The sequence below is a fragment of the Helicoverpa armigera genome, chromosome 4, assembly GCF_030705265.1.
Source record: "Helicoverpa armigera isolate CAAS_96S chromosome 4, ASM3070526v1, whole genome shotgun sequence".
Taxonomy (NCBI): domain Eukaryota; kingdom Metazoa; phylum Arthropoda; class Insecta; order Lepidoptera; family Noctuidae; genus Helicoverpa; species Helicoverpa armigera.
The window spans coordinates 6,848,143-6,861,046 of record NC_087123.1 but is presented as its reverse complement, the minus strand read 5'-3'; the positions used below and the strand labels follow the sequence as shown (position 1 = coordinate 6,861,046).

Here is a 12,904-nt window from a genome sequence, read left to right as displayed (position 1 = left end):
ATTTACGGGTAATATGCATCTCTATAAATAATTTTGAGATGCTTGTGCACTTAACTATTGTGGACATTAATATTTTAACAGTACATTCGCCCATCTTCGCCAAGATTACCTGCATAAATGGGCAACCAAGCAGTAATAGCCTTCACCAAAATAATGGAATATTAATAAACATTCCCGCACATATAAGTATCGTACCCAGTATCGGGACCGGCAACCCGTGTCATTATGCAAGCACCCTAAGACGAGAAGATTCTTCGCCTTACCACACCGACAAGTATTTCTTTATTAGTTTAGCTAAACTATCGGTCGTTGAACTTTTAATGTTCGGCAATTCAATCCACTGCGAGCCTACACCCTCTAGGTAGGAATTTCTATAACCACATTCTTACCCAACCTACGCTAGAGAAAACGCGTACCTACGTCTAGCTTACTTATCCATTGCCCACTTATTTATATACCAGTTACCCAAGCTTGTACTGGATATTCTGTTCTTTACATAACAAGTTTGATTTGTTACAAATGCCATTAAACTTGCAAACCTGCTGCAAAAATACAATATTGACAATTCACGTTAATTTAAAAATAAACAACAGCATATTCAGCGTAAAGCGTAATAAACTAGTGACGCGGGGATTACTTTACCATCTATTAAATTAAATTTCAGTGTTAAACTAAGCCAATATTGCTAGAAAGCCTATATGGATTCCACTTTTATTATTAATAAAGCTTTGATTTACATTATTAACGCGATCCGATAGAATATCCAAACACAGTTTGGTAAATAATTGCGTATTAATCAAAACACCGGTGTATATGTTACAGCCAAAGTAATAAGTCCGCATATTATACATATTATCTAGCTATTATTATCTAGCTATTTTTTTTTATTACTCAATTTGGATAAAGTGATTATTGAAACAGAATTAATCACATTAACTAGCAATTTTATATAATATCTCCATAGACTTAGATAATGTAATAAAACAAGTAGGTAAAGATTATTATTTCATGTTAACTAACTAAAGTGCCTGGTAGCTGACCTTAATATAATTCGAAAAAGGCTAGTTAGCACAGTGCGCCCCATAATAGTAGCGAAAAGTCCCCTCTTTGAAGTGTGTCTCGGGCCACTGTACCGACGGCCCGGAGTGTGCCCTGCCCGGGAAGGGCACCGCCGTGTCCTCGTCGAGGCAGTCGGCAGCGGCGACCTCTCGCACCCGGCCCTGGTTCAAGCCAAGGTCCTGGGCGAGAGGTACTGGGATGCCATCGTCTCCTTCTGTGTGATCGAGAGACGACTCCCAGCCACCGTAGACGTGGGCCTGTGCGATGAGTTCGGGTGCCTTATCGGCCTTCCGTCTCCTGGGAGACACGGACCCGTCTCGGCGGCGCGCGTTGTTCAACGCGTGGGTTTAAGCCACTAACAGTCTGACCTCACGCTGCACGCTCACGCTCTCCGAGTCCCTCACGCTGCTCTCCCACAGTGGGAGGAATCATTTGATGATTTATCATATAAAGAGTCGATAATAACTTGAGCCGTTTCTAAGTGTTAGTAAGTAGTCAGACGATTATACCATATTTATTAATTTGGCTAACTTTGACCAGCTATTATAGATTAGATCCAGATAAAGTGATTAATCTATCACACTGTCTAGTCAATTTGGGTATTATATACAATGACCAGTCATTATGTATAATATATATTTAATCACTTTGGCTGTAACATATAAACTAATTAAGTATTAATAGAATATGTGTGAATAGAACAGAGTGGTTAATGTGAATAAATACTGTTAGCTAGGTACCTATGTGCTAGTTCACCTGGGTCCTTTCTCCTCTGCAAGCGGGCGCGTATCCAGAGATGGCAGTAGCTACCTTCCATGTAGCAGTAAGCTGACTGCCTCACGATTTGCCGGCCACACAGCGACGGCTTTAAACACTGCCTGGAAAACATTGGCTATTCAGCATTTTTGTACCTATATACACAATGTAGGTATATGATGATACCTGGGTTACTAACAGAAACTTCCCGAAGTAGAAAAAATAATTAAGATACGCATCTGAATTGCTGAGTTAGACAGACGATTAATACGATCGTCCCAAATGTTTGTACAATAATTTACGTTCATATTGTAATACGTTATATATAATTAATATCGTCTGCTATTAATTTGAGGCTCAATGTGTTAATAATAACTTTTGGACTTTCTCATTACTTATGTTTGGCCTTTTCGTACATGAAGGCATTGTAGTCGCGAATTCATTTACGTTACAATATGATTACGTGGTTGCTTCATACTGTGATAAAATATAATGAAAACAGTAAACTGTGTCATTAAAAGAAGCTCAATAGAATTTAATGACCTACAAAATGTATCAATCATCGGCACAGCTAGAAGTTACTTTTTGGGTAGTGCTGTGTGGGCGGTGTTAAAATTAATAGGTAGGGAAAATATTTGATCGATTATGGAAATTAAACCCTATTTCACATGTATCTTTGGAATGCCCCTAAGTATCATAATGCTCTTATAATATAAATATTTTAAAAAATCAGAAAAGTACGAACAATGCAAAAACTTTCATGTGTCCGACCTTATTTATTTATTGTCTAGTGTGTGCGGTGTGTATTGTTTTGGAATAATGAAATTACAAGTTAGTTTTCAGCAGCCGTTCGCTTCAGTTTAACAGAATTGGACTAATTCATTTATTGATTGCATATATTTTCTTTTTATTTTGTTCGTAACAATGTTTAGATTATGATAAAAAAAAGTTGCATTCAATTGCTTTAAAGAACGCTCCTGTAATAATTGATGACGTAATAATTGATGACGGTTATTGTGTATCTGTGTCCAATACAACAAGTCATCAGCTTGGTCAATTGTTTGCGAAATTCAATAAACATCACCGGTACTGAGCCCAAGATGATTAATGTTGATCTGTAACGAAGCTGTCATTTCGCGTTAATTAACGGATTTGCTGTTTAATGTTGAGTCAAACTTTAAAATCTTCTTAAACAGTTTTCACGTACCTGATATTTTTTAATGGTATTGAACAAGCAGCTTATTATAAATTGTATGGGACATAAGTACTTGATTATTAGGAGCGCTTGGTTGAATGGGTATACTCGAAATTAGCTTACCAATAATAGATGGCGCAAAAGATTTTTTGTTACCTAATTTAATTATTTATTAGCAATCAGTAACAGCTTATTTAATTAAACATACAATGTGAGGATCATATAATTTCATTAAATTGATGAAATCTTTGTGTTTTTGGAATTATGTATGTTATTAATGATAAATTCTGTTTATTTCAAAATAGAGATAATCCCGCGCTTTATAATTATATACATTCTTACTGACTGACTCAATACCCATGGTTCCGCTTGTTCGTTCATTCGCGTTAACGAGTCCCAACTGATTGATAGACCACAAATACGTCATAGTCATAATAATTTCGCAGAAAACTGTAACTATGTGGGACCTGTTAATTCGAACCTCTGTGATTTTATCGTCAAAATTCAGTAAATTAACTCTGTGTCAAATTCCGAAATTCAGTTTAAAATACGCACACGAAAACCCCAGTTATATTATATAAGCCTTCAGTTTACATAAAAAATTGACAAATTGAGTAGAGTGTGAGTAGGTTTTGTGACCAACAGGTACCTATCTACATCTGCCAATATTTCAAAAAGAAGATTATAAAAGTTAGTGGTTAGTGGCTTACCTCCGTCTCATAGTAGTACATCTTCTCGAACAAGCACTCCACGAGCTCCACTGCGAGAATCCTCGGAACCTCTTCTGCACATCTTCAGCCCTCATCTGTCTTCGTTGCTGCGAACATTATCGAACATTCAACCCGTAACGTTATCTTATCTATCGTCACCGCCTACAGGTGGTAGTTACTCAGTCAATACTTTATTAGTCTATTCATCGCCTCCGCAAACCACTTCAAACGATCTACTGTTTGTTTTACGTATCTAACGCTATATAAACAAACATGATTCATGCCCATTAGCCAAAATTTCATCCATCTGAATATTAATATGTAATAACGTTAGGATATTATTCAATCAAACATTGTGTACAAATGGAGTTTTAAATTCAAGTAAGTCGACATTTTTTGATGTTTTGTGTACACAGTCTTATAAATTACTTTTTGAAATCAATTGTCACTTGTTTACTCACAACATGTTTTAGTACTGTTTGCTCCTCCAGCCGGTGTAGAGGGTGTGATTCTTCATCACAACTGTGAACAAAATATTTAATTAGTACTACGCTATTTTATGATTAACTCCTGCCTACAGTTATTTTTGAACTACTAACTCGTAACGAAGTATTGCGTTAATTATTGTGAAAATGTTAATTATTTAGAAGCTTTCATCTGTAGTTTTTGTTTTAGTATATAAACATTAAACAGAATAACATAATTATTTAAATGCGTAAGCTAAATTATCTCATTAAATTCTGTACGGCTATAATTATTTGTAAACTATACACACTCAGAGGAATGCTAGGATGACTCATCGCTTAGCCTAACGGTGGTTAGTATCTCTTCAAATGTTTTTTGTCTATACCGATGAAAGACTTGATCCAGCCTAGGCTAAAACCAGTAAAAACTGCACCTACAATAAAAATGTAAAACGAAATCTTATTCCACAAAATCTTTTACATTATTACAACATTCTGTTCCTTTATTCACGCCCAACGTATGAAATCGTTTCGATAAAATATTCAAACATCACCTTGCGATTTCTATGCGAAGCGAGTCGCCGCATATTTGACTTAGCAAGCAGTGTCGTCGGCGGGTCCTATGCCCGCCCTGGCACGCGCTCCACCGACCCCAAAAAGAATATGCAGACTGCTTTAAACGTATACCTAAAAATGGAAACAAGAACATCGCATAACTTTTATGATATATTGTGACGTCCAAACATACTCGTATAAACACTAACCTTTTTCATCTTCAATGAAATATTTTGATCCTTTATTACGCTTGGTATTAGTCATCAGTACTTTTTCATGGTGTGTTGTCACCTCGTTTTCAATCTGTAACATTCATAAGCCTGATTCACAAGGTATATCAATATCGCAACAATACATAATAGATGTGTGATAACAATCAGTTTACTACATGGATAACTAGGTCAATCCTTTTCAAAAGCCACAGTTTCTATACAATCGCTGCAATCAAGCAAGACGTATATATTTCAATTTGGCTGAGCGCCAGACATTTTTTGTGATCGGAAATGCATTGTCAGTTGCAATGCTAGTAATGGATCTAGAACTTTTCAAATTTGCGGTGTCTATGTGCAATAATGCAGTATAATGCGCTTCGACGATTCGATACAACGGAAATGAAAATACATTGACAATATTGCAGGTTTTAATATACAGTAAACGTGCCATTTTCCTCTGGAGAATCATAGATACCTAATATGTATCCTTACATCATTCAAATACCTATAGTCTGTATATGTTTACCTATTTTCCTACCCATTTATCCCTAAGTACCTTCCTGAAGTATTCAGAAAAAAGTTCTGCCAAGTCATGCACAGAATTTTCCTATCTATACAAGTTGTGACAGTTTCTTGAAAGCAATTTATCGCCGATAGCAAAATTTACATGAGAAAGGGTTCTGTACAATAAATAGATAGTAAAAATCCTCCACTTCTATTGTTAACCCTAGCCTTTATACTCACGTGATATCCAGGAATGGTTTCTATAACTATGATGCTAAAAATGATGACAGGACATAGCCACTTCATATTCCTCAGTCCTGGCCACTAATTTTTCGTCAAAACTCGGCATCTAAAAAGTAATAAAATACCATAATGAATTATTTACTTTTTTTCAAAGAGATGTCACGGAAAATGATTTAGAATTGTGTTATTTTCCTCTTGACAAATTATCCAAAGTACCATCTTTTTAGAGAACAAATAAAAACACGTGCCTCCGTTATAAATTTTCATTTTAAATGAAATACACTAATATTTTGTAAAAAAGTAGATTTTTAAAATTAATTTGATTTGAATTTTGTCAATCAACATTTTTTTCAAAAGAAGCCTTCGTTATTTGTCAGTCTCGTATTTTATCCGGCACCCGGACTAAATATAACTCTTTTTGTAGCCGTTCTGTAGGATTATCCGTCTATAAGAAACAGTTTCCTCAGAACTTAAATGAAACCGCGGGAATTAGTGCAAAATAAAAAGGCAGCTAAGTATATAACGGGTATAATTTCTTTGGGACTACTTTTCGTAAATAAATTGGGATCCGTAAATCACTCTCATGAACGTTACGTTACTTTGACAAAGGTTTTTCTAACCGTTGCGCTACCGACAGAGATAACCAGATAAGAAGAGGTAGGCCCAATTTTCTTTTTTGAAAATGAAACGAGAATTAATTATAGCAGTGGTCGCGGAGAGCACGTCCAATGACTAGGTACCTTCACCATCGTGAAATTTATTTTAACGGTGCATGTAAGGTGTTATATTAAATGTACTTCATTAATCTGAAAATGTCATAAGTAACATATCTCAGGGACATTATCAATAGGACAAAATACCTTATCGTAATACATTGTTTAGTAATGAAAAATTATGAAGTGATGACCACGACCACTCTGTCAAGAGTGATAACGACAAGAAAGAATTACCTAGTGAAAACTAATACTAATAACTAATACTATAATACTAATGGTAATAAACGCCTAAAAAACTTTTACCGAATTAGTTTGGGTAAACGGACCACCAATTAGCTTGGTCGTTAAAGTATTACGTTGAATTACATTCAGTAACAGGCGGTCGTATGTCTTGATTATAGTGGATCCCGGTTACCTAACAAGCAACGAGAAGGAACGCGTAAAATGATCATCAATATATGTCCGTTACGGGTCAACGCTTTTTTGCTTCGTGCAGTCAAGTAATGTACGGTAAAATATGCTAACGGTGAATTTTATGTGTGTACCGCATTATACAGATATATAACACAATGGCGCCTTTAAATAACTTGGAAAAATATGCATGAATTGAACGTTTACCTATCTTTGCATAGCATAGTTTTCGTTGAACATAGACTTTCAACGTCAAACAAACAGAAACGTTGAAAATATTACCTATAAATTACTTCCTTTTCCAAAGAATTGAAAAGTTTACCAAGTCACTGTCAACAAATCAATTTAAAATTAATTGACCCCAAGAGAAAGACTGGTTGTGTAACTTCTCAGAGAAGACTGTTTTGAATCCAAATGAAAAACAAACTTCGTAAATACGCATTGAGAGTTTAAATCCCTCGCTTTGTGCCAACTAAACATTCAACTGACAGTGGTATTTTCAACTTGTTGTTACAACGCTACACTGATAGACTATCTGTGTACCTAGGTATGAACACAACACGAGCTGTATTTTCTTTTTAAAACTTAATTGGGTGGCGTTGCAAATAAAACAGCGAACAAATGACGCTTGCAGTGCCGCTAACAAGGACAAAATAAAACAGAAAGACCTTCTAAATTGGTAATAAGTGCTTTTAAAATTATTCCTTAAATCTACAAGAGCTTTGTAGAGTAAAAGAATTCTTTATTTTATCATGTAAATGTAAACTAGCGTAGAAAATGTTATTTTATTCACTGAGAAGCTTTTCTTTTAAAACACTGCATTATTCCGACTTGATTTTGTAATATCACCATGGTCTGTTGCTGGTACTCATATTGTTTATAGTATACAAACATACATCTCATATAAGCAAAATGTCAAATAGTGAATCATCCTCATTTTTCAAATTATTGCTTATGGCAGAGCAACAATAATTTCACTTTTGGAATTACGTAGTTTATTTTGTATTTGGCTCTTACCGCCAACGACCGAAATTCATCTTTGTAAAATCAAACCTATTGTCCAATAAAATCGAACTAAGTAAACCTAAATCAGCAGAAAAACAATCTATAAACTGTCTTCCCCAGATTGATTTTTGTAAGTGATAAATCATACTTTTACCATAAGCTTATTAAATTAGTCTTCTATTAGACGTGGCTTCATCTAGTGTATGCCTATAATTCTATTTATTTCAGTAGTAAACTGAATTCGATTTACAAATTGAACCCAGATCTCAAAGTTACAAGTCAAGCTTGTTAGCCTTAGACCAACATAATAGTATTTCCATGAATCATGAAACCAGCCTCTCCATTGTGATGTTGACTTAGTATAAATCACCGAAGTGTCTGTCCTGACAGGTCTGGTATAACCTTTACCTTGATAGATCATGCATAACGTTACCGAATGTGCGATGATCCATCAGAGTACGGTTCATACATCTGCGTTCACAAACCTAAGTATAACATAACATAGAAGGCGTAAATTTCTTCCTCGTAGAAAACATTTTGGTCCTCTCCATAATGATAAAATACAAACATTTTAATTAAAATTAACTTGAAAGATTTACGATATGTTTTAACCGGTAAAAGCCTCAAGAAACTCTGCATGCAAGACATTCTGAGGGGTTTTATACACGCTGTTCATGATAGTGAAGTGCTCTTAAAAGTTCACAGAATTTCATTTTCTGCATAGTTGTAATGGGAACAGTTGTAGTAGCTATAAGACGGAATTATGTCGTTTGAAAAATGCACCTTCTGAATAAAGTTACGAATTTCACAACTTTTTTAAAAATAAGTACCTAGGTAGTAACTTTTTAAGTTCCTATATGTCATTTTATTAAAAAGATGCACACATATTTCTGTTGAAGATATATGTTTTTTTAGTCGTGCACCTAGGGCTGCTAGTATTCCAGTCCAATCCAGTCTACCTCATTTCAGATTTAAATCACATAATAAAACTTTATTTTAAAACTTTACTTTATTTATTTATTGATCCACAGTTACATTTACAGATTTTACTTAAGGCTAAGTGAATTATAAAGTAGTAAGTACTCTGTAAATACTCTACGTGAGACATTTTCATCAATTCTGTGGTCCCCAAACTAGGCGCAGCCTGTATCTTGGGCCGATGTGATAATCATGTTAACACTTAATTAAAATAACTACCTGGAATCACAACATCATAATTAATCTGTCAGAAATAATCAACAATCCCGAGAAATCTGTAGACGAAATATGTCAAAAGATATACATATACAGTATTGTATGTATATGAAAGCGAGTATTAAGATACGAATTACATTGCAGAATGCCCAAATTCATAACTCAAATAGAGAACATAATAAACCTATTCTTGTGCCATGATCGTCAAAATAAAAGAACAATAGACTACAGTCAAATTAACACTCGTACAATTTAAGACCAAAATGCATTTATTGCAGCGATAGTTCAAATAAGGTTCGTCTGAGTCGAACTAATTCACGAACAATGCAATTAGTGTCCAAGTGAGAATGGGGTGTCTAAACGCGTTTAACAATTCGCTCTGTTGACCATATTGAGGTTCTTGCATTTAATCACTGTGTTTAGAAATGTAAGTGGTGCAAACACGAAAATGGTCATAGGTCAAGAGCATTTTTAATAATACCTCAATTTCGGGACTGCCATTATAAAAGCGACCTATGAATACCTAACCTATCCCGGTGACTTATAAAATACTAACAAAATATTTTTATTATAAATAGCAGTAATTCGAAGTAGCTATTGGTGTTTCAGCTGAAATCGATTAAAAAAGAAATCTCCGAAACATCAGTGTATTTTCAGATACATAAAAGATCACCTTTTGGATGTGAAAAGACGAATCATGCATACAGGGTTTCGTAGTAAAAATCGTATTGCAGCAATGTTAATCAAATAAAATATAAGTTGGAAAAAAAATGGTTGTAAGTTGGTATAAAAATATTCAGAAAAGCTACTTCAATATATTTTGAAACTAATTTGTATTGCAATTCATTTTGTACTTACAAACTTCCAACGGAAAAGCTGAAGTTTTCATTTTCTTAGAGATCGCCTTTCATTAAAATAGCATTCTTTTTTTTAAATTCTTGTTCGTTTGCATAGTTATTGAAGTAAAGCACTTCTTCTTCATTTATTAATGTTAGTTTTGTTCTTAATTAAAAAACATCATCAAAACATTACAGAGATTAAATATTAAACATGTAATTAAAGCATTTTTTTTTTGTAACATTGTAATTTCTTTATCTTTTTGTATTTAGTTCGTAAGCTTGGATGTAAATCGGATTAAAAACTTGGAGGGGGATTTAAAGAGGAATGATAAAACCACAATTTGTTGCGATAGAACACCTAGCCATTTATAGCAACCATTACTGCACAAAAATATTCTAATTCATTCATGTTCAAATCACGATGATGATAGACATGAATATGTGAATGATATAGATATAATTATACAGACGACCTCGATGGCGCAATGGTCACCATGCCGGACTGCCGGACCTGAGGTCCCGGGTTCGATTCCCGGTTCGGTCGACATTTGTGTGATGAGCATGCTTGTTGGCCGTGGTCTGGGTGTTACAATATGTATTGATAAATATGTATACAGGGTTATAGGTAAATCACTAACAACCTTGCAGGACCATATTACTAATATCATAAACTAAAACTTTTGTTCTATGACTTTTAATAATTCTCAAATTTTAGTTCATCAAAATTTTCACACAAAAATTAAAATATTTCAAGTGAACGCTCTAAAAGTTACGAAGTCTATGCGAAGCACAGTAAACAGTAGTACAAAAGACAGCGGAGGGGAGCAGGGAGCGGGGCTCGGGCGGGGAGCGTTTGACCTATTTACGAGCGGCCGTCAGTCGTTTTATGCGCCCGCGTCGCATCATACGTGTCCTTGTAGGGAAATTCGGTGGTGCGAACGTAATTATCTTTACAGTATGGCGTATCGATATTCAAATGTCGAGTACACGGAAATGGTGCGAACGCTGGCTAGGTGTAATGACAATGTTTCGGAAGCCTGTCGCCAATACGCCATACGATTCCCAAACATCCCTACACCTAGCTGAGTAACAATGCTAGCCGCCACACAGCGAGCGGTTACGAGATTACGGGCAATTCCGGCATGCCATCAGGGATAGTGATCGTCCACCGAGGCACACAGTACGTGAAGAAGACGATATTTTTTTTTATTTGACCTTTTCGTAAAAAGGCGGGAAATCGTAGCGTAGCGAGTTACCAATTCAAAAGTATGACTAGGTACGAGAATAGTGCGCGGGAGGCGTAGGGTAGACAAAGATCTTGCATTCATTCTAAAAATGCAAACCCTTCACCAAACGAATTTATTGTAATGTGTGATAATCTCGACTCGTCCGCACACTCTAAGGTCGACTAATCGCTCGACTGGTCTCGATCGGGCCTTTTGTTGGTGAAGAAATGGTAGGGGCGTGCTTATCACTATAGCAAAATAGAGTTGAAATGTGTTAGATAGACCAATGAAATCTTGTAGGTTTGTTTTTGGCAAATGTATTATGTTTTATAAAAAGTCATAGAACAAAAGTTGTAGTTTATGACTTTAGTAATACGGTCCTGCAAGGTTGTTAGTGATTTACCAATAACCCTGTATATGTAGCTATATGTAGTTTATCAGTTGTGTTAGCACCCATAACACAAGTTAATTAATAACTTACCATGGGGCTAACCGACCGTGTGTGAGAAAGGTGTCCCGACATCATATTATTATTATATATTATTATAAATGTATGTCTCTTCCAGACCTCGGGACTATTGGAGTCCCGGATTTTTGGGAGGCGAACGTGGGTCCGAAGCCAACACGCTGAAGCCCTTTTGAGACAACTTTAATGAAATGGTGACACAAAACCGACGATTATCCCTGTATACACTATAGAAATGTACCCAAGGACAATCCCCGGTTCTGTGCTAAACTATTGCTAACTATGGATGAAAACTACTTGGGCTATTGTGAAGGGATGCTAATGGACTAGGGATGGGGAAACTACGGGAACTATGGCACCTGCCGATGACAATGTGTTAAATACATGTTAAAATGGCAGGTGGAGACTCGCCAACTCACTTACTGGGCCCCCGGGAATCAGTTACTAAAAGCAACAAGAGGGCAACAGGGACAGGAGCGGCTGAGAAGGGTGAGGATACCTCGGCGGACTTTAAACGCAGATCACGCGCTCCCTGTGGGTCCAGCATCACCGGTCCACTCGCCACTTACCACGAGGCACCTACCCTCCGAGCAGGACTAACCTTGCTCTAGCGACTCCACTCTGACCGGCCGATGAAGGCAAGCCAAGAGGCGGGAGACCTATCCCCCGTCATGCTTCACTCCGGTAAGCCGGAGATGGGGGGCAGTATACTCTCCCTGGAGCTCTCGGATATTATATATTATTATTAATTATTATGACTTTAGCTTCAAACAGTTCAATCAAACCTAGTTAAAAGAGCAGTGCAATAAAAACTTATCCCATTTAATGTTCATTGTTTATTTTAATGTGTGCAATAAAATGACTCAGATTCATTGCTCCAATGAATGTTATGACGAGTAAGAATTATTTACACTTTAGTAGGTAATATGGGATTTGATGATAGCTCAGCATCGTATGTTCACGGACTATTAAGGCAGCTACAGTTTTTTGCCAATTCGGCATGTCGTAAAGTTGCGACAATTTTACGATCTCGAAACGTACCAATATACAAATAAAAAACTTTATATCAGAAAATATCTTCGAGACCCGAAACTTTCAGGGAAATCTATATCTCGTTCTGAGAACGTGATATTTCAAGTATGAGCTGAGGGTAAAAGGCACCGAAGTATTGAAGGTGACAGCTGATTATTATCATCTTGTGTAAATCGAAATAGAAAGACTTGTTTGTATGGATACTGATCATAAGCTATGGCCTAGACGCCCTATTTTCTAGGAAAAAGGGATACTATCCTTTTTATTTATCTCCATATGGTGTAACATAAAAGCTTGAATAGAATCGAATCACGTAC

General features: G+C 36.0%; 1 protein-coding gene across 1 annotated transcript in view; it reads right to left on the bottom strand.

The window, feature by feature from the left end:
- Positions 1-12,904, bottom strand: part of LOC110384180 (transmembrane protease serine 12) — a 47,756-nt gene that overhangs the window by 24,277 nt on the left and 10,575 nt on the right. Inside the window, exons 2-7 of the mRNA XM_021345326.3 lie at positions 5,696-5,804; positions 4,949-5,042; positions 4,739-4,871; positions 4,182-4,242; positions 3,721-3,827; positions 1,816-1,937 (exon numbers count right to left, since the gene is read on the bottom strand). Of these exons, the coding sequence (XP_021201001.3) occupies positions 1,816-1,937; positions 3,721-3,827; positions 4,182-4,242; positions 4,739-4,871; positions 4,949-5,042; positions 5,696-5,761 (583 nt within the window). The 5' untranslated portion in view covers positions 5,762-5,804. The remainder of the gene's footprint in view (positions 1-1,815; positions 1,938-3,720; positions 3,828-4,181; positions 4,243-4,738; positions 4,872-4,948; positions 5,043-5,695; positions 5,805-12,904) is intronic.